This window comes from Tympanuchus pallidicinctus, unplaced genomic scaffold, assembly GCF_026119805.1.
Source record: "Tympanuchus pallidicinctus isolate F22 unplaced genomic scaffold, pur_lepc_1.0 scaffold2, whole genome shotgun sequence".
Taxonomy (NCBI): domain Eukaryota; kingdom Metazoa; phylum Chordata; class Aves; order Galliformes; family Phasianidae; genus Tympanuchus; species Tympanuchus pallidicinctus.
This window is the reverse complement of record NW_026294721.1, coordinates 28,951,663-28,979,370: the sequence shown is the minus strand read 5'-3', so window position 1 is coordinate 28,979,370 and position 27,708 is coordinate 28,951,663. Positions and strand designations below refer to the sequence as shown.

The window sequence follows — 27,708 nt, the reverse complement described above, 5'->3', positions numbered from 1 at the left end:
ATCAGTGTGCCCAGGTTGCTGCTGGTACAACCATACTTTTCTTTGTCCAGACAGACAGCTCTATATTGCTAGTGCAGTGTTTGCCCCAACCTACACAAGCTGTTGTTCCTGAGCCCGCTGCTCTCCCAGTCACAGGAGCTGGGCTGGTGGCATCTTTCCACAGGGTACTTCCTGATGCAGCTGCCTGGCACATTGTGAAAGGCTGCTGGTGGAGTCACTCGCCCTACCTGCCTCTTAGTCTTTCCTTGTGCAAATAGGAGTGCAGTGGATGAAGAAAGGGCTTGAAGTGGGGCACTGACGCGCAGTCAGCTGATTTCTACCCCTCAGGGTGAGGTGGACTTCTAATTAAAGGAAAAACGTCTTTTCCATTGCCCAGTATTTCACACCTGACACGAGCACAAGGCGTAGGCTGACGGCTCTGCCGGGGCGGTGAACGCCTATCGGATTTGTTTAGCTTAGCAACGCAGGAGGGGAGGAGAGGACAGGACAGGGTCGGGCCAGGCTGGGGGCAAGGGGCTCCCGCCTCGCTGCCATGAAGGTGGCGGCGCTGGAGCTGAGCTCCTTCCTGGTCAGACTGCGCCGTTCCGCCGCGGATCCCGGCCCGGCCGCCCGCAGCCTCTGCCCGCCCTCCGGAGGCAGCTGTACGCCGGCTGCCGGCGGGCGTTCACCGCGACCGCTGCTCGCTGCCACGGAGGAGGCCGGGAGTTGGGCGGGCGACAAGGCACTGCTCATCACCCTGCCCGACATCGGGGAGGAGGCGGTGGCGGAGAGCGATGCCGAGGAGGCGGCGTGCAACTTGCGAAGCCCCAGGTGAGAGAGCCCGTAGGCGACGGGGACGGGCGGCGGGTGGTCTGTAAGTCCCCGTTCTCCTCCGTATGTGCCCCCTCTGCTGAGTCCTGGGCTGCGCCGAGCAGCTCTGCGCGGAGGAAGGCTGCTCAGTCCCGAAGGGAGCAGAGAGGGGAGTGGGGTGCAGCCGGAGCCCAGGGGAGCGTAGGGAGGGGGATTCGCCGCGGAGATACGGTGAGAGTTGCAGAAGTCACTGGGAGAAACCCAATGAATGCGTCAGTAAAGTGTGGAAAACCATGCTGGAGTGCTTGTGTATTGAATATTCAAGCTCGATGCTAAAAACGTGTTTGTTTTTTGTTGGATTTTTTTGGTGTTTGTTTGTTTGTTTTGCTGTCGTACGCAAACTAGCTGAGTATGCAGGCAGGACTCAGTTGTCACGTAGAAAGGTTTCTTAGCAAGCTTGTTTCACTGTTGGAAGTACATAGCAACAATGTCTTGAAAGTCGCTGCTCTGCTTTGTGAGGGAAAGAGGAGGTGGGTTGGTTTGTTTTTCTTCACTGATCTCCCGATTTCAAGGAGTCACTTTAGCTCTTCTTTTGCAAGGTATAGTTAATGAGGTGATCATCTTCCAAATTTCTGCCTGCTCTGTGGCTTGTAAAATGGGAAATGCCTTCTTCCCCCAACCGAGTAGCCCCAGACTGTCTAGCCTTCCTTCTGAGGGCACCTCTGGTCCCTAATCCTGTTTGCAGCCTTTTCCTGATTCCAATAAATCCTGGAGATGCAGGACCAGAACCACACGCAGTATTATCTGTGTAAGTGCAGTGAGGTTTTGCAAAGTGACACGATAGTGCCTTTGAGTTCTGTCTTGATACCTGTATCAGTGTGGGCCAGTGTTTTGTTGGTGGCTTTGGTTGTTACTGTGTACTGAGCCCACAACAAGCCTGGGATTGCTTTCTGAGCTGCAGCTGGAGTCCCAGTGCCAGCATCACGTAAAGGTGCTTTAGGTTGACAGTCATCATCCAGGGGAAAAAAAACAAGGATATATTTATAAATATTTATGCATTAAGGAATTTATTTTACCAAGCTGCAGAAGAACTAAAATACACAAAAAAAAAAACAAAAAAAAACAAAAAACAAAAAAAAAAAAAAAAAAAAAAACCAAAAAACCCACAAACGAATAGAAATGTAAGTGACTAAAACTAAGCTATGTAACACTGTAAGTAATACAGGTAGCAAGAGAAACTCTCACTATTATTTCCTCTGCCCCCCATCTAATGTAGTTGGTTTGGTTTCAGAATGAGTTGTAAGCTCCCTTAGGCTTATTTTTTTGTCCCATTTGCGTAGCATAGTAGCCTTTCTAGAATAGTGAGATTAATTTGTTTTGAGTTGTACTGGCAGAGTTCTGTGCAGAACTTCTCTGATCCTTTGTATAAATAATATCAGAACCAAGTAAATGTTATTTGTCTGTAATTTCTCATAAATTGTTCTTTATTTTTTCTTTATTTTTTTAATTATGAAAAATAAAGCTAAGCATAATGCTGTTTGAGCTGCTATTCCTTTTAAATGCTGACTCTTATTATTAAAAAAATTAAAGGATAAAATTAACTCTTCACCAAATTGCTTGTATCGGGATGAAGAATAAACCTTATTACTTTAAGCTGGCTGCGTGCAGCAAAATGCTTATTTCACGTTGCTGCTGAAACATTTCTAACTGAACTGATATCCCCTCATTATTCCTTAACTGCTATGCTTTTGTATGCATGGTGGCATTTCAAATATTTTATTCATAGCAGTCAAGCTTATTCTAATAAGGCATTGTTTGTCTTCAAAAAGAACAGAACCAGACCAGAAAGATGTAGAAGAAGGAATAAGACCTTTCCTTTGACAAGGAAAGCCTATACCTCCACATTAGCATTTTTTAATTAGGTGGCTTCACTTAAGCTTTTACAAGAAGCATCTTAATTAAATATTGAACGCTCTAGAATTCCTTGCCTACAGTTCAGATTTGAATTTGTGAGCTCAGAATATGGTATTATGTTCTTGATAGCTAGGCTTAGAGAGTGTTTAATTATCCACATGAAATTCCTCTGTGACAAGTTTTAATGACATTTAAAAGATTCTAGAAGGCATTGAAAGTTCAGTGGACATTTACATTGACAACGGTTTAACTAGGAGTTACTGGTTAATTAACAAAAGCTTCAGCATTGTGTTTTACCATTTTTTTCCATTAGATGTTGACAGTAATAGCAACCAAAATACACTGGGAAGGAAAATAGCATAAATTTGGTACTGATTTCTTCCTCTCTTTCCCAAGTACTCTGAATATTTTGTGAGATCTATGATGACTAACAATTAATCCTAGTGTGGTGTAGGGCTATACTATAGTGATTTCATACTCTTCTAATTCCACTGAATGAGCAGCAATTAAAATATATTTATTTATTTTTAAGGAAAAAAAAAAAAATCTGACTGCATCTTTAAAAATGCTGTTTGGAAAAAATGTTGCTGTATAAGGTCACAAAATTGCTTTGGAAAATCACAAGATGCCTTATGTTACACTTACCATGATATAGCAGTGGCTCTAAGATGCACTGTTTTCTTTTTAAAGAAACATTATGGCAACCTATAGGTAAACTGGGCAAAGGTTAAGTCATGTTGTTTAGGAATGGGTAACATTTTGCTGGAATTGGTTGTACTGCTCCTCATGCTTAAGGACAGCTCTGACACGTGGGAAAACTGTGAACCTGGTAGAACAAGGACAGCTTTTCCTGTGATGTAAAAGCATTGTGGTCTATTGGCAGCTTTTCAGTTCCTCTGTTGTTCAGAACTTGTCCTTCCAAACAATGCTCTGTGAAGATGTGAGTAGAAGCAACTTAATGTACAACTGAAGAGAATGGAAAGTTGGATTCTGTTTCTCCCATTGTAACCACTAAAAGGAATAGATCCCTTTCTTGCTGTAATGCATACTAACCTAGAGAGAACTGCAATATTACTTAGCTTCCCATTTCAATTGTACTACTCTAAATGAGCAAATGTAATGATGTAGTGTCTTGTTTAGGCCAATTGTTTTTTTTCATTGCAAACAAATGTAAAAGAGCATAGATGTAAATTTTAATTTTATGTAGTGTTACTGAAGTCAGTATTTAAGCATTCTTCTAAACAAATGGAAATAAAAATAATTCCTAACATTTTCTAATATAATATCTAAAATAGCTTTTTACTAAGACCTCAGATGTGCAGTTTTCAGCAAGTAGCTTGTTAGAGAACAAATGTTAGAAATGATAAAACCAAAGAATACCAGGTGTCCTCAAAGTGGTTTCATTGTTTTCAGGTCCAAGAACTGATCTATTGCTTTTGACATTATTCTTTGGTTTTGTTTTTTTTTTAATAGGGAATTAGAGTGTTATGTTTACAGTCAGGCATTAACTTCTGAGTTCCTGAGTGGGATCAAGGTGTTAGTGATAGGAAGCAGAAGAGGTAGAGCCCAGAGATGGCTTGTCCCATCACCCCTAAAGGTGGGAGTCAGCTGATGTCAGCCACCAGCCCTAACTGCCAGGCAGGGCTGTAGTGGGTGACGAAGCAGCTCTGAGGCTATCAGCAGCTGAGGCTTGTTGGTGTGCTCAGGGCCCTATTGATTTCATTACAACATTCTCAGTGTGTCAGGACCATCTGTTTCCATCACCTCTCCCACTGGCTGTAAGATACATTTTGGACAGGTAAAAATTTTCTTTTTTTTTAAAGAAAATACATCTCTCCTGCATTACTATAAAGACCAGATCACTCCTTGAATGAGAATGAAAGGAATGTAAAAGAGAATAAAAATTAAGTACCTGGACAGGCAAATGGTGAGCAAATATTCCCAGTGGGACTGGGGAGATAATTGGAAAGAAATCCCAGCCAAGTAGAACTTGAGGGCTGAGATAAAAATGACTTACTAAGATAGAAAAGGAAGTGAAAAGGAGAATAATAATAGTAACAATAATAACATAAAATACAGCTACAAAAGAAGTGGTGCACAATACAGTTGCTCACCACACACTAACCGATGCCCAACCAGTCTTCAACCAGTGGCTGCCCAGCCAACTTCCCTGTTTTTTAAAGGTATTTCACATGATGCTGTATGGTATAGAATAACCCCTTGGCCAGTTTAGGCCAGCTGTCCTGTTTCTGCCCCCCCTTGGATTCCCTTGGCCCCTTTGCTAGTAGGGTTGCACAAGAAATTGAAACATCTTTGGCTCTGTGCAGTGCTGCTCAGCAACAACTAAAACATCCCTGTGTTATCAGAATTGGTTTTCTCCTGAAGCCACAATGTAGCATCCTATCAGACACTATGAAGGAGAAAAATCTGACTCTGTCCCAGCAGAAACCAGGACACTCTTGCTGTCACCTCACTCACTCTTTTGGTGGGAGTGATTAGTCTTTAAGGAAACCTAGCTCTCTTTGTCTGCTGAATAAAGCAGAAAATCTGTAGAGGAAAAAAGGTGGTATATGATGATGTTCAACACTCATGCTCTCAGATATTCCTGTATGCATATACGGCCAGTTGTTAGCCAGCTTGGACAGAGTCAGAGCTCATCTAATCTTATGCTGTTGAAATTGAATCTGTGGATTAGTAGCACAGCCATAACAAATGTTTGTTAAAAGGTGAAAATAATCTGAAAGTAATTATTTTGTTTCATATGAGAATTATTATTTTTTTTAAGTTTGTAAGAAATGCAAACTTTGAATATGCATACTGCAGTTCACCACATTTCATGTATTCATGACTTCTTTCTTCCATGGGGATTTATCAGAAAAATCTGATATAACAAGATTTTCTGAGATTTTAGGAAAGAAGATGATAACAGACTTTCTTGTTCTTCAGTCAGCTTATTTCTTTAATGTTGTTGACAAAGAAGCAGCCTCTGTGCTGCAGAATGACCTCTTTCTGCAGTTTGCCCCAGCTGATAGACTTCGAGCTTCAGAGCATTTGGCCAGCAAAGGTTTGGCAATTTACTTTGCTTGATGTTTGTAGCTGAACTTTTGGTCAAAGTGCTCACAGAAAGTGGCTGTGTACCTGAGGGGTTCCTCACAGATAGACAGCAGGAGATGATCCTTTATGGGTAATTCCTCTGCTCTGGCTGATGGACCTCTATTCCAGTTTATTGACAGACTAAGCACCTGTGTTTCAAAACATATGAAATCTGCTTTTTAATGCTTCCTACTAAGAAGATAAGGATGTGCTGGAAAAAGAATGTGCTGCTCTGGGAATTTGCTGAGGGATTGATTAGTGTCTGAGATAAGAAGTGGTGGAGATGGGTACATAGCACTTGCATTTCAATGTATCTTCATTTGTGTTACTAAGGCTGTGGCACTTGTTAATATTTGATACTGAAAGCTATTTGGTAACCTAGCAGATTGAACAGTGTTTTCAAGATTCACTGTTACTACAAGTAAGTAAAGGTGAAAGTACATTTTCATTGTGTTAAGAGCAGACCAGATTCAAGCTGGATGCAATGGTCATGGAATTTGCCTGTTGTTGGCCATATGACCTGAGCCTGCCTTGGCTGCTATCTGCCCAGTATTCTCTTCTCCCATATCAAAGAAGTTATTTCCCCACATCCCAGAAGGATGTTAATGTTATATTAAGTGACATAAAGAGAGCATAGAGAGCGTGTCCTGGGTGGAGGGGCTGAGCTGAGGGCCCCCAAGTTGACCAGCCTAGAAAAGAGGAGGCCACAAGATGACCTCACAGTTCTCTGCAGTTGCCTGACAGGGGGATGCAGAGGGAGGTGCTGGGCTCTGCTTCTGGGAACCTATGGTAGGATGGGAACTATGCAAAGCTAACCCTAGTAAGGGTTCAGATTGAAAGTAGGGAAACATTTACTCACCACACTGATGATCAAACACTGGAACAGGCTTCCTACAGAGGTGGCTGATACCCCACACCTGTCAGTGTTCAAGAGGCATTTGGACAGTGCCCCTAATAATGTGCTCTAACTTCTGGTTAGCACTGAAGTGGTCAGGTGTTGGTCTTGATCATGTTTGTACATTCCTTCCATTGCATTGCATTCTGTTCCATTCCAATCCTTGGTATTTACAGACTAAGATCTTCCCACACTTGTGTCACGTGTACTGCTGCATACTGCAGAATTGCTTCCACACAAGATTTTTGAAGTCTTTCTTTGGAAAACTCAGTGCTTGGAGCAAGATAACTTCTTGTTCTGAATTATTTATTGTATGCCTGATTTTCTTCAGAGATTAATGAACAGAAATGAAAAAAAAAAAATAATCTGATATTCTGATGAAATAAATCTGTTATAAAAAGACAGTATTGATAGAATTAGCAAATGTACATCAATAATAAGATACATGAATATTCTCGTGGACTGCTTCCAGGTGTTTTGCTGGGCTGCTGCTCTCCTTGTCTCTCTTGGCAGACACTTGATACTGCAGCAATAAATGCCACCTGTCAGATCTAAAGAAATAAAACACTTTTCCTAAGGCAGTAATTAGCATTCTTTACTATTGCAGTTAATCAAGATGATAGGTAATTTTAAAAATGTTAACTCATGATTTATATTAAAAAGCCAGATTTGTTTACATAAATAGAAAAATACTTAATAAGCAGATTTTGCTCTCAGAAATTATTTTTTTAGAACCAAGCATTATATTTGTTTTCATTTTCTTAGTGAATCAATATTATATATACATAATGTAAGAATGAAATATTTACCAAGCTCATGCTATGTTAAAGGCTTTATAATTTTGAAACCATTACCTTTCTGTCAACATAAGGAAAACAACAGCCCTGTGAGAATGATAACGTGGCTACACTTTTGGCCTTCATTTTCAAAGCTAGTGTTTTCACTGCTAGATAGGATTTAAGTTTACTGGGTTCATCATAAAAATATTTTTCTCTATAATAAAATAACTTATAAAGAGTGCCTTCTTACAGTAATACACATAAAGAAAATAAGACTAAGTATTTTCTAATGAGACTCTAAGGTAAGGAATTATTTAACACTTTTGTGTATTCAGTAATGTGATCTTTGCAAGTATATAATATTTTCACCTTTTTCTCAAGACATACAGTATGTAGCTGAAAACTAGAGGGCAGCCTTATGTTTTTTAAAGCCATATCCTTAAGCTGAAGAATTTCAAGATGATGAAAACTGTTCATTTTCTTTTTTGAGCTTTTTTCTTTGTAGTAGTTTCTGAGCAGGTTGTTGCTAAACCGTAACAATCCTTTCAATAAGGAAATAGTTACTATGACTTGTGTTTACACAAACACTGTTCTCAGTGCTTTACTTTGTTTCACACTTTACTGCTACCAGGGCAGGTGTTAAATCATATGTGTTGTGTAGCCTTATTAACCTGAGTCATGTGATGTGTTTTGTTGGTTATGAATAACCTTTAAAAACCTTTAAAAAACAAAACAGACACACAACAGGAAATGTTAGACTTAAGCAGTCAGTGCAGCCGCACCAGGTTTTCTAGTGAAGTAAAGGAGCAATGAAAGACTATGCGTTAAAAGCTACAAGTACAGAACTGTTTGTGTTTTAGTACTAATGGCTGGGTATCTGCTGATGCTTGGATCTGAAGGCAGTGGCTGAATTCTAAGACCCACCGTGTTACTCCTGAGCAATGGCTCATAAAGATTAACCTCAGTGATTCTAATGATGAGTGGTGTGGCTGCTTCTGTAATACAAATGTTTTCTGTGAGGGGGTGATAGTCCTGATTCCCACAAAGTATGAGCACTCCCCAAACAGTCTGACCATCAAGGCGTCACTAATTCGCACATAGGTTCAAAGTTAGCAAGTAGTATTTCTGCAAAATTGGGTGGTGTGTTAAAAAGCTAAAAGTAGGAAAAACTGGTCATGTCATTTCTAAGCAAATGGACTGGGTAGATACCATAGCTGTCTTAAAATAATTTTCTGTGAATGGCTACATAAAAGATCTACTAAATTTCTCATGATTCTACTTTCTTGTCCATCAGCTGGAGCAACCTCAGCTAACCTATTCTGGCTTCTTCAGGATTACCACAGTTTTGTTAGCTTTGAGAAAGCTGAAGAATAGGGAGCATAAACAGGAACAGACATTGTCATGTGCCTTCGTTTCCTTTAATAAGTAACAAAAGCTGAGCCAAATTGGGAGATTTTCGTAATTCCTGCGGTCACTGGGTTTGTCTCATAGGAAATCCAGACTGCTGAAGGAAGGACTGGGTGCTGTCATGTTGACCACATGAAAGGGTCTTCGGCTCTGCATGCTGCTACTACAGCAGTCTTCAAGTACAGCTCCTCTGAGATCCACTAATGGCATTCAATATTGTCTGTTATATGTAGCACTTTGTGGTCATTGAAGTTGTTAAGAGGGTAAAATGTTCTCCTCTTCTTAAAAGCTCTCTAAGTCTATTGGAAAAGAAAGAAACACACAAGACCTCAACAGTTAAGTCTGTCTGGTCAAGTAGTACACGGAGAGTGTGCTGTGACCAAACACAACCTCATTAGGTGGATGTCTGCCTCACCTAGAGGTAATAGAGGATGTGCATTTCCAATGAGCTTTGCACTGCACCTGATATAAATGTTCAGGTAAGCCACTGCACTCCTTGCCTAGAATACTGTTCATCACTTAGAAAGAAGTGATGTCCAGTTTGTTCCTTCCTTGCACCACATGGAGCAGCATTAGCTGGGGGATGTGCAGGAGGACCCATTTGTGTATTGATGGTAGAACAGCGTGCCATTTTAATGGACTCCCTATGGTCTTTGAACAAGGCAGTGACTATGAGTGGCCTATTCACTGCTAGGAAGCTGCTTTTTGGAGTGGCTGTGTTGGCTTTACAGAGAAGTATTTAAGCATGCTGGGCTCATGAAAGAACAAGTACAACTTCCATGTATTATTTCAGTACAAAGAAGAAAGAGGAATAGGCTCCAATGGTAATTGAGCCAAATTAGTATGAGAAAGGATGTTGTGATTCCAAAATCAGTTACTTCCAGTAGATATGTATCATTTGTTAGAGGGTTATATTTTGATTTTTATAGTCTCATATCAAAGATTTTAATAAATCTGTCATACAAATAGTTGCTATCTCTTGGCTATGCAAACTATGTGTGGGAGCAAAAAGCCAGCAAAAAGTGAAAATATGAAGAAATTAATCATGTTGGGTAATAAGAAACATGTCGTGTTATGGGAGTGTGATGAACTTACTGTACTTACATTTAGTTACAAATCACATTTCCGAAATAGAAAAGAACATACAGAGAAGATGGGAGATGTGAGAAGTTGAACTTTTTAAGACACCAAGGCAGCACCTTTCATAAGAGATACATCATACATTGTCCACAAAATGGCCGTATATAATAAATTCTTTTGTCAGAGGCTGCAGTGACAGAACTGACTTTTACCCATCTGTTAGAGGGGTGAGATTAGCATTCATGAAAGTAAAGTGAGTATTTTTCCCTTTCCACTGATATCTTTAAGGATCAGCTGAATGCCTTTTGGCATCTCCTTTTATTACATTCCGCTTTCAAATAGGGAAATAATAATACACTCAATGAGTTATTCTTATGTTTGTCATTGTCTTGGTGAGTAAGGAAGAAGTGACGGTCTCATTTTGGGAAATGCAATTGATATTGTGTTTCTTTCCTAATAACTTTGATATAAATTAATTGTATGTTGTGGAGAGGTGACCAGTGCTTCTTGCCATTACAGTGACAAACAAGCCTTTCCAGGAGCAGAAAGGTTATGCAAAATCTAACACCTAGTCTCAGTCATTACAGTGAGTGAATGTAGGCAAAGGGGGAGAAGAGCTGAAGTCTGGATAAACAAAAATAGTCACAGAATCACAGAGTTGTAGGGGCTGGAAGAGGAGATCATGTAGTCCAGCCTCCCTACAAAGCAGGTTCCCTAGACCAGGTCGCATAGATAGGTGTCCAGATGGGTCTTGAATGTCTCCAGAGAAGAGGAGTCCACAACCTACCTGGGCAGCCTGTTCCAGTGCTCTGTCACCCTCACTGTGAAGTTTCTTTGCATATTTGTGTGGAACTTCCTATGCTCCAGCTTATGGCTGTTTTCCCCTTTGTCCTGCCCCCATAGACTGCTGAAAAGGGTCTTGTCTCTGACTACCACACAGATGGTGTATGTATATAAAAAATAATGCATCTAGGGAAAAAATAAACTTACCTTATGTAGTGCTGACCCTGAAACTAGCAATTAAGAAAAAGGAAAGAAATCATGGCAGTACTTACTGTAGTTCTGTAGATGTTTTTGTGCGCAGTTGTATTTCAAAAAGCAACAAGATCTCATGCCTTGTCAGGAACAGAGTGAAGAGGATCCTCTCACTGCAGCGTGCTACGTCTTGAATGCTGCATGCAGTTCTGGAATCACCTCTAAAGGAAGGCAGCTAAGATGTGTCAGGTGAAAATGACCTGCCCTCAGGTCTGGGAGTGAGGTGAACTCACCAGCTGCGAGAGGTGGCTCTGGATGGCATTACTATGGGCATGATGCTCAATGTGCCTGAGTGCAGCTTTCTGGGGAAGCAGGGCAAGAGCTACTTGTTAGTAGCTGCAATAGGAGAACTGGAGAGCACGCAAGGCCATCTAGGGGATTAGTTCAAACAGTGTGGGGAAAAAGTTTATTTTTACAGAGTAACTTTTCTAGAACTTGTAGCAACGAGTGACTGTAGAGGCAAATAGGATCAGTGGGTTCAGGATGGTTTCCAAGAAGGTGGTGGACAGGAACTTCTGGAAGGACTGGTCAGGGAAACACTCTCCTGACATCACATAACTGAGACTGTGGATTCTGTTGGAGAAGGAGAAAATGTACTGCAGATAATGACCAGATTTTCCCCTGTGTACTATGTCTGGCTGCTGCCATCATACGAAGTGCTGCAATAGCTGGACTGTCACTTGGATCCCATAGGATGTTCTCAAATTCTGGTCTGCGGAAGCAGTGGTCAGTGCCACCTGCAAGGTTTTGTGCTGTTGGAGGTAATGTAAAGCTGGAGTTTTGCCACTGTGGAAATGCATTTTGTATGTTTTGAAGAGTGACTTGCAAAACTCCCTGAAGGAGAAGGAAGCAGAGGCGACCACATCTATCAGCCGGGACACAAATAACTGCCTCGGTGTTGTTTTCCTCGCGGCAGGGATTCTGTAGGAAAACGAGCGGTGCGACAGCCTGCGCTGTTACCCGCTTAGGACACGGTCGCCGGGGGGAGGCGAAGCACAACAGGGCGGGCCCGGAGGCGGTGCGAGGGGCCGCCGGGGGCTTGCGCCGAGCCGTGCCGAGCCCGGCCACCTCGCGCTCTCATGCGCAGGGCGAGGGGTCCCGGGCCTCCGGGCTACTCCCGGGGCCGCCGGGGGCTCCTGGTGGTAGGGTGAGTGCGGAGCCGCTCGAGGCTGGCTTCTGTCTGGTTCCGGGGAAGCTGTTCGGGGCCGGGTGGGTTGCGGGCAGCGCTGGAGGCTTGCCGTTAGGTGTCTGCCATTGCAGGCTTCAGTGAAGGCTTCCGAGGAGACTGTCGCGTTTCTCATCGCTGGGGGAGTATACTGTGGATGTACTGGGAGGGATATATACATATTTTTTTTCTTTCTGTGGCTGATTCCTGACTTATTTCCCTGACGTCATGTAGTCCAGGGAGTCAGGAGGCACAGTACCTGTGCGTGCAGGGGAATAATGCAGCAGAAACACCTCCCAGCAGCATCTCAGGCCATGCACTGTGCCATCTATGTGCTTTGTTTTGCAGAGGAAGTCAGGGGCGTTTTACTGGTGCAATTTATTCCTTTGTGTGTAAGTCTACATTGACTTTAAAGCCACTGAAAAGGTACTTGGGAATTCTCTGAGGAATCATAAGCCTTGTAGGGCTGGGAGGTCCTATGAGCGTGTTCAGAGCAGGTTACTAGAAGTCTTTCAAGGGAATGAAAGAGCCAGGATGGAGGGGGAAAGGTTCCTTACTCAGAGAAATAACTGCAGGTGGAAGCAGGAGAGGAGCACAAGGCTTCCTCCTCTGGTGGGTTTTCATAGGACTGCTGTGGGGCCAGTGACAGCAGGTTTGTTATTGGCTGGATGAAGGAATTAGCAGTGTCATGGAAGGTTGTTGGTGGTACTGAGCCGTGGAAGGCAAAAGTCATCTATGAAAAAACTGAGAAAGAACTTAGAAAATGACCTGGGCAAAAATACAAGAAATGAAATGGTGGAGATTTGTAAAGATGGCTTGTGAGCCCACTACTATTACCTGGGAGATAGGTCCTGGTGTGGGGAACAAGGGATAGGGCAGGAAGATCAGAGCAAGCATGTGGAGATGTTTCCTAATGCTGCTGTTCCTGCTTCCAAGAATGTACAAGTTTAAATGTATGGTAGCTTTTTGGTGGTTATTAGCCACGGCATAGGTGTGAAAATGCCTCTTTGAATGGACAGTTAGGTTTTGGTGTTCATGTCTTTGCAATCTGTGCAGAGCCCAGAGTAACACAGGAAAGCATAGGAGTGTGGTTGAGGAATCCTAGCAATTGCATGGCCAATATGTATTTTCTGGCTGAAGGAATTAAGCAAGCTTCTAAACAGAGCTGTTTCCTTACAGTTACTCATTTACAAATGTACTTCGATGTAACCATGTTGCTGTTTGCAGTTATGACCTGAGGGTTTCACTGGGGTGAAATAAGAACTTCAGCAGGTGAAGTAATCTGTTACTCTAAAAATGCTTCTGAGGAACATTTTGACATATTCATGTGTATTCTGAAGTGATGAGTGTGAGAGGTAGATTGTGTTTTTGGAAATTTGGTGGAAACTTCCAGTATTCCTGTACGTAGCTCAGGATAATTTATTTTTCATAAAGGAAGTTGCTGAACAGAGTAAAATTGAGGCTGTGGCATTCTGACCTGGGTAGAACTGGCGTAGGCATTATGTAAGATAACTATATAGGGTAGGGGAATGGCTAGCACAGAACACAACAAATATGCTATTTTTTAGAAATATTGTCCTCCAGTTACCATAGGAATATACAGAACATACCTAAAACAAATAGGTTGGTAACAGACATTGTATGGAAATGCATCATAGCAACAGTGTTGGGAATGCTGTGAGCCTGAGATGCTCAACCAATGAGTGCCAGGAGAGGTATTACCTGCATCAGACCCAGGGTATATAACAGAATGGATTTCAATGATTGGGTGTGAAATTTCTCCCTTGTTGGTAGGAAGTGTGTGCCTATTATTGCAATAATGAATAAACTGCTTTTCACAAAGATTTTTGCCTGATTAGAAGTTTTTGATTTTAAGCATGTTTCTCAGAATGGGTTTAGCATATTAATGGCCGAACTTAGTGGAATTACCTAAATTTTAATTAGAAGAATTTTCTTCTATTACAGATTATTCAGTTAAGACCAATAGTAATATTGGAGGCACTCCTATGTATGTGGCTATTCATTTTACTATTCATATGTGTGGTTTGAAAGGGATGGTTTCAAAATCTGAGCATGCATTCAGGTATTTGGAGATCTAAAAAAGGTAGAAACAGTTATTCTGGAAATGTATAGTAATAGGAAGCTTGTAGCTTGCTTTTTAATATAGTGCTAGAGAATTTTCAATACTAGAAGAACTGATGCATTATGACCTGTAAATGTATTAAGAATATGCACGTTTGCTCTACTAACATCTCAGTTCACTTAAACAGAACAGCCAGATGCAGTGTTCGTAGCCTTGTTAGTAAGGGACATTGTTTGGTTGGCACCATATCAGTACTTTCTTTTTATGCACATACATTTGAGAAAACTGGCTTTCAGTTAATGATCAAATAGAAATGTCCAGTTAACCAATTACTGCATGAGCAGTTGCTATTTAGTGACTTTCCTCTGTTTCAGGTGTAGTGAGCTGCTGCTGCAGTTTTTGTGCTTCATTTCAAACTTTAAAGTGCAAAAATGGCTAGAATGCTTGTGGAGTTAAAATATCCCTGCCAATATCAACCATTCTGTGATGGAAAATTTCATTAGAGTTACTGAAATCTTTCTTCAGTTGAGGTGTAAGTGTAGCTTATTTAATTTTGTGAAATTAATTTTATTTTTTTTTTTGTGCCTTTAGGAAGGGACTATTCAGAGGTTCTACAAATCGGTATCATTCAGGAAAAAGTGGAGAATCTCTTCCAGCAGTTTTTGAGAGAAATGTGCAAGAAGCCATCAATAGCTACAGTTGGTATGCAATAACTTCTGAATAAGTACTTCATTAATGGGCTCTTGGCTTATAGTCCCTTCAAGAGTAATATTAGTTTTCAGCAGTGGAACTTTATTCCTGATTTGTGCTACAGGCCTGCATGTTGTTAGAGCACAGTAAGGGTACAAATTAAACTTGGGAAGAAAATCAGTCTTGGCAGTTAAATGCAGATGATACTAACTAGCTTTTCAAGTCAGTTAACTGTCAGGGAATTTCATTCCAGCTGATATTAGTTAGCCTTTGCTAGGCCTGTGTGTCTGATTGCATCCCAGGGGTGGAAGTAGCTGATAGAGACATGCTTGAGCTTTCTGGGAAGTTGTAATCCCAGAGCTCACATTTTAAAGTGTACCAGGAATAACAGAAGGAAAGCCTCTGGGTACAGACCCATAACCTGATGCTAACTGAAACATTTGCAGAGGCTTTATGTTCAGTTGTACAGAATCTCCTTGTGATAGCTTCTAATAGAGCTAAAGAAGATTTATGTTATCCTTAATGTGCAGTTTTTTATGTGCCCATTAATTACACTGGAGCACAGACAAAATAATTGTTAGAGGTGGAAATGTATGTGTGTGTACTTACATATACGTGTTGGAATATCTATCCATGTTCTAGAGTGCCATTATGGTTACAATGGTATACAAAACCAAATAAATACAGTGGAAGGAATTGCCTTTGAGGCAGGAAATGGTACCAATAGGACCATGTACCCACAGCACTCTACTTTAAAACGTGCACTTAAAATTCCTCACAGTGTCTTTAATTTCATGTCCTGAAAATCGTGCATCCAACAGGCAAACATATTGCTGTCCATTTAAATGATCAGTTAAATTACTTTAAAAATGTTTTTATAGAAAACCATCGTATTCCTCATTTTAACTGTTTTCTTTTCACAGTGAAATGCTTTCATCAGTTTCATCTAGTGGACATGCAACACTCACAGACCTGAATAATTCTTGGTCTGGGATAAAAAGCTGTACAACTGGGTTGTCTACTGAAAGAAGTTCTGTTTACTCTTGGAGGGACGATGTATGTCACAATATCTTTTACAGTACACTTTATCCAAGTATTCTGGAAAAGAGTAATTTGTACGGAAAATGGATGCGTCTCATAGAAGAAGAGTTAATTGCTTCCATCAGCAATAGCCTATTGATTAAAGATATTAATTGAATATTTTAAAACAGCTTTGTTTGCAAGTTGATAATCAACTGATATATTTTGTTTTGTTTTTAAAGAAAAGAATAAATAATGGAATTGAGGTATAGGTAGTCTTAAGGTTTTGAGTCCAATCTATTTTCAAATACTGGATATTTTTTCAAGTACTGTTTTCAAGTACTGGATAACATAGGTGATGGTTTAAATTTGACTATTTTCAATTTTTTGAGTCATTAAGTACATTCATGTGTATGCATGCAGACATCCCACTCTAAATAAATATTTAGCTCTTGCCTAAGCTCAGTGGGGTTGTAGGTAGTACAGGGATAAGTAAAGCCCATTAGTGAGCCTGACCAAAGGGGCAACCATGGTGGCGGCATTTTGAATAAACTGAAAAACACAGCAGTCACCACCACTTTCATTTTAAAAAGCTATTCATTTATGGTGATGGTGTCTCTTACCTTCTACATCATCTCCTCACTTTTAGGGTACTGCCCCCATCTGCCACTTCCAGCCCTACTGGAGGCAGCCTAATGTGACATTATCTGGCCAAGAATTATTTTCCCATCTCTTCAGTGTGATCCCTGGAGCAGTTGGGGAACTCAGGTGGAAGTGAACAGATGTGCTGTGGACCCCGATTATTTCCATTTCAGTATATCAAAGTATATAATGAATGTAGCACATAGTGCATGAATACGGTGCCAGAATTCTTCAGCAATGTGCTTGTACCTACCTCTCTGGCCAGAGTCTGATCCTTTTCTTTTTTCACGTGCTTCTGAACTCATCCAATTCTGGTTGTGCTGAGCTCAGTGAAAGGGTACGTAAGGCAGTTTCTCACACTCAGAGCTGTTTCCCAACCACATGTTATCTCTTTGCTGTTTTACCCAGAAGGGAAAAGCTCCACTTGAAGAAGCAGGATGCTTTGGTGTCTTGTGTCCCAGAGGTGCATGCTGTATTAAAAAGGGAGACAGGAGCTGTGACACCTTGTAATTGAAGTTTTCTGTTGGCTGCTCTCAGGCAGCTCTGTTACCCATTGACTTCATAAGAAATGCAGGTTTCTAGATCACTGCTGCAGCACCTTGATCAAGCCAACTGCCTCTTTTTTTGCACTGCAGCATATTAATTTTGTCCAAAGTAGGTAGTGTAGAGATCATTTTGAGATTCTCAGCCAAGTATCAGTTGTCCCATTCTTAAAAATGTTCTTTTAAATGTAAATGTTTATTTAAATGTTTACCAACAACTATTAATTTTATGATATGTAGGAATTTGACGAAGCCAACACACAGAGAGTGCATCAGCTATTCTGGGATATTGATGAAATGCTGTTTGAAGGAAAAGTGACCTCCCAAACTCAGAGCCTGCAGGCAGAATGCGCAGACTGGGTTGAGCGATCTCTTCATCTAAGGTAAGGAAATTTCTTGCTGGTACCTGTTTTAACTGGTTATTGTTTTGAGTTGCAGTGTGAACTTGAGCTGTGCCACTGTTGTGTGATAAGTCTTAGTAGTGCACTAGCAACTAATGCTCTTTATGTATTGATATGGTGATGGCAGGCCAAGATATTTTATCAGGATTAATCAGGATCACCATTTTCATGTATTTTTCTAATTAAAGAATGCATCTTGTAATAAAACCACTTGTTTTTACTGCAAGTGAAAGCATGCTGTCAAATCCCAAGAAATTTAGTGTTAATTCTGTTAGTTATTTACTTTTAGAAAAAACAAAAAATGAAAGCAACCACATGCTTCACCACATGCACTGCACAGCCATCTCACTGTGGCAGTTTTCACAAGCATTAAGACACATTTCACCTTTTATAGGGGTGTAAAAATTGATAGAACATTTATAAAATGGAGACAGGCTTTGTACTGTGCAATTCATTCAAAGCATTGTCATTTCACAATTTTTAGGATGTTTTAACAAGGTGAAATGTTGAACAAGATGACCTCCTGTATGTATGATTTTATGATTCAAATCTGATGCTGGTGGTACTAAGTTCAAAAGTTTGAAAGTAAACTGAATTAATCTGGGAGCTCTTGTTGTTTTGACCACGGGGATGTAGTATATCCTGTGCTCTTAATAGATTTTATTTGTCCACTGCATTCATTTGAAAATATTTTTGATGTATTTTGTTTAATATTTATACATTTATAGTGATCTACCAAGTTTGACTTAACTTGATCTTAAAAATTGTATGCTAGAAACTCCTCTGCAATTACTTGCATTTTAATATTTTCACTCAAATGGATTTTTCTCTAAGGTCTCTCTCTCTCTCACTTTTTTTTCTTCAGGGTTCTGGGAAAGCAGATCCTGTCACCGAAGAATGAAGGTTTTCAGCACTTTGAAAGCAGAAATGATAGCTCTGTGGATACTAAGTGTTTACCTGGTCTTCATGAATGTACTAGTAACATAAAAGAGTATGTTCATGTTTTTAAGTTTTCTATTTTTTCAGAAATCTAAAATATTACTTTTACTAAAAATTTTCAGTGTAATTAAATATATGCTTCTTTCTGCTTCTTTCTTTGAATATTTAATTCTCATTTTTTTATTAATTATTCAGACTCTGCATTTCTGGCTCTAAGCTGGTTCCTAAAGTATCTCCAGTACAGAAATCAATAAGTTCAAATTCCACTACGATTTGTGGCACTGAGTTATCCACGTATTCATTCCTGGAAGAAGAAATCTATGATGCTGATGGAAAAATGGAAGAATATCTTGCCTTTGACATCAAGGAGCTGTAAATAACAGATATATACATTTTTGTATTTGTTTTGTTTCTTTTTTGTGTTTGTTTGTTTTTTAAAGAATATAATGAAAAATTCTCACTGAGCCCAGCCACGGTTCATAAACTGGATTTCTCTTCTTAAAATACAGTTTATTTATTCAGTAGCACAGTGATCAGTGCACTCAGTGGCATGTGGAGGACTAGGTTATCATTCTGGTGGTTCCAAACTCACATATCTCACGTCAGAGAAATGTCTCATAACCACTAATTGCTTTGAGGCATTTTTTTTGCAAGGAGATCCAAAAAAATGTCTATTCAATTTTGAGACAGGCTGTAGAATGAAGAAATCTGCTTTCTTCACGTGAATGTCTTGACCACCAGATTGTTTAGGGTCATCACACTGGATGTGCTTCTGATGTCTGCCCTAATGAATCTTAAATCCTTGTGCATTGTAGAACAGCTTTGCAAGAGGTGCACAGTACAGCCTGCAATTAGAACATTCTCTTGAGTAATGAGTCGTAAAAGTATCTTCTTGAACATGCAAGCCAATTTTCAGTAGACTGGTTGAATGCTCCAGCAACTAGGTTGCTGGGTAGAAGACCATAACATGCTATTTTCTAAAAGACCTCTGTGGAGGGCAGACTTTAGTAGAATTAGTAGGACAAAAAGTTTATCTTTTGTGTTCAAGCTTGATGCACTTGCAGAAAAAGACATGCTTCTGAAAAGCTGAGGAACCAGTGAGATCCAGATAGACCATTTAGTCCTGTTTTGAAAAAGCATATGTGTACGTGCTTTTTTGGAAAGGTTTTGGGGTTAGATGTCCTTCTAGAATTTAAGAATCACTTTGTTTTACTGCATAAGCAAAATGATTGGAAGAGGGATCTCAGTGAATGTGTGTTTCCCTTCTTTGTGTCTCTTGTTTCTTGTCTCTCTTGTGATTCAATTCTGAAATACATGGGCTGCTTGGAAAGTAGTGCCTCCCATTTCATTATGTTGGTACACAATGTCAGAAGTGGATATTGTTGGTATGGCAGTAGAGGTTGCATCTTCCCACCAGTATTCCATTACATGTTGTTGCTGTGTGATGAATGGCAGCAGAGGGGCAGTCTGACAGAATGATGCCTGGCATGAAAGTGCACATGAAGCAAAGGTGTGCCACTGAGTTCTTCTGTGTAGAAGCAATTGCGCCCATTTACATTTATCAATGCTGCTGAATGTTGATGGAGACCAAAGAGTGGATGTGAGCACAGTGAGGCTCTGAGTGAGTGATGCATTGCAGCAGTGACAACAATGCTTCACCTCCAGTGGTGCAGATTTTTATAAGCATGGCATACAGGATCTTGTTCATCTCCAGTGAAAATGCATAGTTAATGGTGATGGCTATGTTGAAAAATATCCTTCTGTAGCTGTGAATTTGCTCTACCAAATAATATAGTTGTGCTCTTTTTATCTGCTGTATTTTTCTTGGAGGCATTACTTTCAGAGCAACCTATGTATATTTACGCTGTTTAACTTAAACATTGGACATAAAGTTGTTTCTTTGATCACTAGTGGATTGTTGCAGATGTACACAGGTACACAGGACTTGATGAAAAAGACATGTTATGTTTTATTAGTGATGATGAGTGTTTGGAGCAAAAGAAAATACATCTTGCTGAGAAGAGGAGTAAGAATGGCATTCCTCCTGTTTCTCCAATGGCTTGTATCAGGGATGCTGTGGCTTCTGAAATATTTGATCATTTATGGAGTAATGTAATTGGAATATTGGAGAAACTGATTAAAAAACATTTGGAGACGAATGTCACAGGTATTTGATATTTTTTAGATACTAAGTTCATAACATCTAACTTGGATAATTATTTTTTCCCTGTAAGTGAAACTTGAGAAATATGTATATTTGTAGTGCAGCATTGTTATATATGTAATGTCTTACCAGAAACCACCCTGTAAATGCACCTAAAATGATTTCCTACTAATTTGTAGCAAGTTTTGCTTTAGAAGTGTAAAAAGGTCAGAATATTGACTAGAAGAATTCTGTTACTGGAGATGATGTGCTTTTGTTTTTAAATCACTGCTACAAATTGATGCCGTTAGCGGGGGATTGCTGGCATACTGCGAATCTGGGAATTTGATTTTCTAATAGAAGCAAGATGTTGATTTATACTCAAAACAAAAAGAAGTTGGTTGATTTTGTCAGAAAATGATAGGTTCAAAACTTCTGCATTTTTTCTCCTTAAAAAAGATAATCTTTGGGAATTTTAAAATAATATTCCAGGAATGTTTAGCAGTATTTTCTTAAACAAGCAAACGGACAAAAAAAAAAAAAAAAACAAAAAAAAAAAACCAAATAGGAAATTCTTTCAGAAAAACAACCTTTAGTTATTTTTAGTAGATTTTTCCTGGAAACTAAAAACTGTATCAAAGTTTTTCCTGTGAAGTTGAATATTGCTTAAAATCTCAGAAAATGCTGCTAAAATACAAAATGCATTTTCTTCCCTCTATTTTTATTTTTTCTCTATTGTGCAGAGAGTGCCAAGCAGTCAGAGAAGCTGAAAGCTGTTACAGGTAAACTGCCAGCTGTTCGTGTTACAGCAGATGTTGGCAGCGTCCTCCTTTCCAGAGGCTCTGAAGCACGAAGTGTGTCTTTTGGATCTCATTTAGCTTCATCACAGGTAAAGATAAACTCAGGCAACCTTTGTTTTTAAAAGATCAAACAAACAAACAAGAAAAAAACAAACTGAAAACCAACCCAGCCTAATTCAATAAAGTAAGTACTGGCATTTAAAATGGTTGAATGTCCTCATTCCCTCATCACCTATTTGGTTGTTCCTAAGGGCAGCATTATCACTATAGTATTGCTGAGGCTGATTTAAGAATAAAAAGAATAACAAACTCAACAGACCACAGATTTTTTAGAAATTGAATTTTATGAAAGCCTGTATTCCCTTCCTAGAAAATAATTCTGCTTTTATCACAGCCAGAATTGGTAGAATTTAGATAATCAAATCAGCCTCTTCCCTGGTCTGCAGGGATGTGGAACTGCAACTCACTTCAAGTGCTTTACACAAAATCCTGTGACTTTCAGGCTCATTTCTTTTCACCTCTGCTGCCTCTTTCACATGGTGGCTTTGCAGTACACTTCAGTGCTGGTAGTAGGGCTTGCCTGTCTTTCTGTCTTTCCAGAAGCTTGTGTTTGTATTGATAAAATGCCTTTTTTTTTTTTTTTCTCTTTTTTGGTCCTGCTTAGTGCCTTTTCCCTCTGTCTGTTGGCTCCTGCTTTGCACATCCTGGTTCTCTTCTTTCTAGCCTCTATTTCTTTCTTTCTTTTTTCTCTCTTTTTTTCCCTCATCTGTGTATTCAGTGCAAGCAACTTCATTCTATCCCATTTGATCTTTCTCCAGCGTTGGTTAAGGTAGCAAGATAGGAAACACAGAAGAGATAGCACAGCAGTCTGAGTTCTCCCCATTGGCATCCGTTGGCATCCTTGGCTCTATAGTAGTCCCAGCAGCAAAAAGAAGTGAAGTGCTCAGATAAGTGATCTTCAGGCTCTGCACTCCTGAGTTGGACTGTGCTGATGGAAAGTTAGATAATTTAATTCCTGTTAAAACTGAACCTTATGTTGCAAATACAAAATTCAGTTCAGTAACACCTCAATTTTCTGATATTTTTCTGAAATAATAAAAGTAATGTATTTGCTCCATTTGCTACTTCTGTTGAACAGTCTAAACAGAAGCCTCTCTAAGCAAACAAATGGAATATCTTTTAAATATGGGCTTTTTAAGGTCTTCTCTCTTTCTCTCTCTCTCCCTTTCTTTATCACTCTCTCTCTCTCTTTCACACACACTCTCTCTCTCTCTCTATGTATATGTATATAATAGAAAGAAGGGCTAATGTGCAGTTGTTGCTGTTACTAGGTTCATCATTTCTCCAGCAGCTTCTGTAGTGACTTGAATGGAGTGATGACAATTCAGGCAAAACCGCTCCAACAGAGGCACTTTGCTGCAGTACAAAAAATACAGTAAGTATTGATAGGAAACTTTCTAAAATTCTATAAATCAAATAATGTTAAAGATATTTTACAGCTATGAAGAGACAGACATCCTTGTTTGCATCACCAATGTAACTGAATGTTCTGATACTCTGTTAACAGCTCTTTTTTTTTTTTTTTTTTTTTTTTTTCCTTAACTTTTATGGTGTTTTCTTTTTTTTTTTTCCCCCCTCAATCTCATTTTCCTTTCTTTTTTCCCAGGAATGAACAAGAAGACAAACCACATAGCATTAGCTCCAGTGCTCCAAATTCAGTGCACACTAGTCTGGGGAGAATAGCTGATAGCCATGTTCTCTCATCATCTCGGGTACTGCTGGCATCTGCTAGGAAGCTACCAAGCCATCGTAGGTTACCTTCTCTCACTTCTGATCAACTCTCCTCAAAAGCTCCTAATATGTACAATGATGAAATCCTTAGGGGGACTAAATTGTGAGTTTTTTCATTTTATTTTCTGCTTTCCTCAGAACTTTACTGAACTTTCACCAGTGAAGGATTTTGGAAAATACTAGAGAACTAATCAAAGATTTATTATCTAAAATTCAGAGATAAAAGTGCAGCAAGCAGAACAGTGTTTTTTGAGGAGGGGCATTTCTTTGATTTTTGTTTTTGTTACATTAAGTGCTGTTACTTTCTGTGGCTGAACTCTTTTAAGAAATATACTGCTTAATAATTTCACATTACTTCAGTGAAGAAGTCTTGAAAATGAATTTTCCTAAAAGACAATCTCTTAAAATTCTGTAGGGTTGCCAACTTGGATCGTTTATCTTCTGGTTCTGCACATACAGCCCGAAACAAGTTACCACCAATAAACTCGGAGGCTGTTAAACAGTATCCTTTGGTTGTACCTCAGTTGCAACAGGGCTCTGTAAGTTGTTTATTTTTGTACTGGTAAAGAACAGCTAGCTGTTTGAAAATAAGTAAATTGCTTGTCATCACTGGTTGGAATGGCGGGGGGGAGGGGAGGGAAGGAAGAGACAAAAGCAGCCAACTGACCAGATTTGTATTTCTATGAATATGAATTTAAATAGCTCTTTTCAGTGTCTTGGTCTGTTTGCGTGTGTATAAGAAATAGAAAATGATATTGACTGGGATTAACATTTATCAGGTTGATTCTGGCCTGTTTTTGAACAATAGAAAAAGTAATAAGCAACAAGAATGGAAGCAAATTGACGTATAATTCTTTCTCTTCAGAATACAGTTTTGAATTTAGACACAAGTAAAGTCATTTTTTCTAATATAGGCCTTCTAGGAATTATAAAGTAGTATAGATGAGTACAGATTCAAATCTATTTGAAAAGCATGAGTAGGTTTAAATGACCTGAATTCAGCACCTGTGGTTAGTGGGAAAATATTTTCCCTTTCTTCATCTTTTGTGCCTTTTTTAACAGCAATGTACAAATTACATTAACCAATTCAGTTGCTGTGTTCTCCCAATGTTCTTTTTTACTTTTCTCAGCATCGAGGACAACATGCTCATAGCAGAGTCTCAAGTGCAGTACCTGGCAGTACAGAGCAACAGCCAGTCAGAGAACGAACTGTTACTGATCGGTTTTCAAGGCCCAGTACAACTCATACGTTCAGGGTATGTCATGCTGTAAACACTCATTCATGCCTATTGTTGGTGTATAGAAGGTCTTATTTGCTGGATCTCTTCTGGTTTCTTGTGTACGTGGATTTCTGCTACTTCTAGAGAGCAGGATGCTCACAGTCTTTTTGAGGATACGGATGTTTGAAAAGCAGAACTAATGCATGAGGAAGGAATTTCCTCAAGTCTAATGCAGCAAACAGATTTTTTGAGGAAATCTGCATGGCAGAGTGTAGGTTTTAGTACTGTTTGTAGCTTTGCTGGTTGTTAGTACTGACTGTGCTGAACTAGAACATAACAAGATCATCATCAAGTAAGAATATCATACTATCTAGTATTTCTTTTGTTTTTGCAGACAGACAGATCTCAAAAAAGATCACTAACTCCCATGGATTTTTCTAATCACAGAGGAACAAGTCAAGGGTTTTTAATAGGTAAGCAAAGTAAGAATGGCTTGAAAGGTGGAAGGCTAGCAAAAGCTACTAACCCATTCTGCAATGCAGAAATGAAGAGCTCAAGGAAAGCCATCTCAGCATGAAAGAATAGGTGTGCTTGGTAGTATTTGCTGGGCCTCATTTTGAAGTTTGCTCACACTGCTTGTTCAGAGATGGTCCCAAAAGGATCTTTTTGTTCTTAGAATTTGAAAGAAACATATTTCCCACTCCTCCAATACTTTAGTAGAAATTTCAGTGTATTTACAGTTACGGCAAGATTATGTGGTGTACAGACTAATTATCTGATTACAATAATTATCTGATTGTAGTCATAATTTATATAAGAGATGCTGTGAGAATAGAGACAGGTTAGCAAGTATTGATCTGAGTAGGCTGGTGGCAGTGGCTCATACTAACACATAAATGTCTTGCTGTTTCTACTGCTATTAATAAACATATTATATTTTCTAGGCTCACAACATTACTACAAATCCTTTCATAGAAATCCTCTAACTTCACGGAGGAGGTTTCAGATCACTTCTTAACGAAATCTAGAAAGAAAGAGAAGCCCTCTGCAGTGAATGGAAGACTAAAGCACTCTATTTGCCAGATAGTATCTTGTTTGACAATGAGCACATGCAATATGCTGGTTACTGCTGAACCTTGTGATCCTCCAGAATATCTGTATTACCTTGTTTTGAAGTTGCCTAAATCAGATGTTAGATTAAAAAATAGTGCAATATAGAATGAATGCACTCTTTGCAGTGTTGAGATGCTGCTATACTTTCTTCTCAGGCAATCCTCCTCTTTCTATCTTTCCTTATGGAGTTGTTATTCTACCTGTAGAAGTAAATAAGTTATGTTTATGCTGTGAAGTCCTGTTCCAACTTTTTCTTTTTTTTTTTCCTCAGTGTTAAAAATGTTCTGGTCTACGCAGACATCAGTTCTGTATAGAACTTATAAACAGGAGTTAGCCGCATCTCCTATTCAACTCCTGTTCCAACATTTCTGCATTTTTATTGTCTGCTTATTGCGGTTGCTCTCTTGTAAATATTTTCTGCCCTAATTTTTCTTCTTCCTTTAATTCTTTTGATATGAAATTGTTTCACTGCTTCTTAAGCTGTTCTGTGTATCATTTGCTGTAGAACTGCTGGGACAAACTGTGGTTATAGGAAACAATGTTCTGTCAGGCCAAACATATTTGTAGATCCTGAATAATTGAACCTGCTTGCTGATGTGTGAGTAAGACAGTTTACCCCTTCTTGAGTTTTCTTATAAAATACTGGCTGTTACTGTATGAATTAGACCTGTTTTTGGTATGCTATCAAAATGGGAAGAAGAAACTGGGGTTATTTTCTGCCCAAAGATCACAGTCCTTGTCCCAGGCTATTAATACTGTGTGCATGCAGTCAGTGATTCCTCCATCCATCATAGCCAGAAATTTAAGTAGATGTAGTAGAAAAGCTGTTGAAAACAAGGAAGAGAAAAATTTAGTTATTTGTCTGAATAATAATTAATAATAGCATCAGTTTCTTGTACTTGGAAACTAATGCCAGTTCTCATAACTTCTTTTTTATGAATATTTGGAGCTTGGTAATCCAAGACAAAGAGCTTGTAATGTATATATTTTTTATCTGTACTGTTAATAAGATTACTGTTTGTATAAATGGTCATCAAATGCTGCATTCTTTTGAGTAAATGAAAGCATTTTTAAGTTACGCTCCTGGTATAGAGTTTCCTTCTTTGGTTATGCTATTTATTCACTGTTGGTATTTTGATATAGTATCTTACAAAGCAGAAGGCTTTTTCCTTGGTATTGCATGTCAATTTAATTCAGTTTGTTTAAAAATCTCAGGTCACAATTCCATGTGAGCTCAAAATTCAGACTTAAGTATTCTAAGTATTAAGTATTCAAAAGCTTGCTTCTAATGCTGTTCTTGTGAGATCTCTCTCCTGTACTACATAAATGTGCACAAGACTGTACGGAAAAGATGGTAAAATATATCTCTTACCATCACATGGCACTCTGTGGTAACCCTGATGTTAGGTTGTGGAATAAGTGAAAAAAGAAGTTGTGTGCTTGTTTAGTTCTATAATGACAGAAGTGGAAACTGCCTCATTGGAGAGATTTGGCACTTTGTAAAAGAGGGAAGATTGCTGTCACTTGTGGACCTCTGGAAATAGGCACTGGAGAGGAGAGCAGAAAAACATCTGCTTCAGAAGGTTACTATCAAAGAAAAGATCCTGTGAATTACTGGAGGCACGATGGAGGCTATTAATGTGGCACAGGAGAGGGAACATGGAACAAGTGACTGTCAACTGATAATTATAGTGCTTTCTGTCAGATTTTGGGCTTCCAACAGAATCATGAATTGTCCTACCCTGGTAGTCAGTGCACTGGATAATGCTTTCCACAGTTCCTTTCTTTTTATTTTTTATTTTGGAGGAGGTTGGGAAGGGGAAATGTTTGAAGTAACGAGTTTCACTTCTCATACTAGCAGCACACCTAAGTATTTACTTAGCACACCTCTGCACCAAGCTTTGGGCTTTGAAGCCCAGGTAGCATAAAGCTGATTATCAAGTCATTCTGATGATGGAGGATGCCTGAGCTTTTCAACATTGACAGTGTCTTTTCAAATGGAGACATACTATGATATCATTTTTGTTCAGGTGAGGGCTGTTGCCTGCTCTGTAAGTAATGCCTCCTATGTTATTAAGTTGTCCCACAAGATGAAACTTCCTACTAATATCATGTTACATTTTGTTGCCATGTGTCAGGTGGCAGCAGAGGGACATTCTTACAAACT

The 27,708-nt window shown here is 39.4% G+C and overlaps 1 protein-coding gene across 5 annotated transcripts; it reads left to right on the top strand.

The window, feature by feature from the left end:
• Positions 1-517: 517 nt before the first annotated feature.
• On the top strand, positions 518-26,619 carry FAM149A (family with sequence similarity 149 member A). 5 transcript variants are annotated; one of them, XM_052682597.1, is made up of 14 exons: positions 518-810; positions 14,832-14,942; positions 15,854-15,986; positions 17,375-17,517; positions 18,401-18,526; positions 18,670-18,846; positions 20,451-20,641; positions 21,361-21,506; positions 22,749-22,852; positions 23,084-23,311; positions 23,624-23,747; positions 24,339-24,464; positions 24,823-24,901; positions 25,373-26,619. In XM_052682597.1, the coding sequence occupies exons 1-14, from the start codon at positions 533-535 to the stop codon at positions 25,444-25,446; spliced, it is 2,040 nt and encodes a 679-aa protein (XP_052538557.1). In that variant the 5' UTR covers positions 518-532; the 3' UTR covers positions 25,447-26,619. The 5 variants fall into 5 exon arrangements, with proteins under 5 accessions (XP_052538557.1, XP_052538556.1, XP_052538560.1 ...); XM_052682596.1 differs by having other exon boundaries at positions 23,621-23,747; XM_052682600.1 differs by lacking the exon at positions 518-810 and adding an exon at positions 11,736-11,753 and having other exon boundaries at positions 23,621-23,747.
• Positions 26,620-27,708: the final 1,089 nt, after the last annotated feature.

Excerpts from the sequence above, each read along its gene's own strand:
- FAM149A (XM_052682596.1), top strand. The coding sequence starts at position 533 with ATGAAGGTGGCGGCGCTGGAGCTGAGCTCCTTCCTGGTCAGACTGCGC. Across the intron at positions 18,527-18,669 it reads TGTACTAGTAACATAAAAGA|ACTCTGCATTTCTGGCTCTA; the intron begins GTATGTTCATGT and ends TTAATTATTCAG. Across the intron at positions 22,853-23,083 it reads GCTGCAGTACAAAAAATACA|GAATGAACAAGAAGACAAAC; the intron begins GTAAGTATTGAT and ends CTTTTTTCCCAG.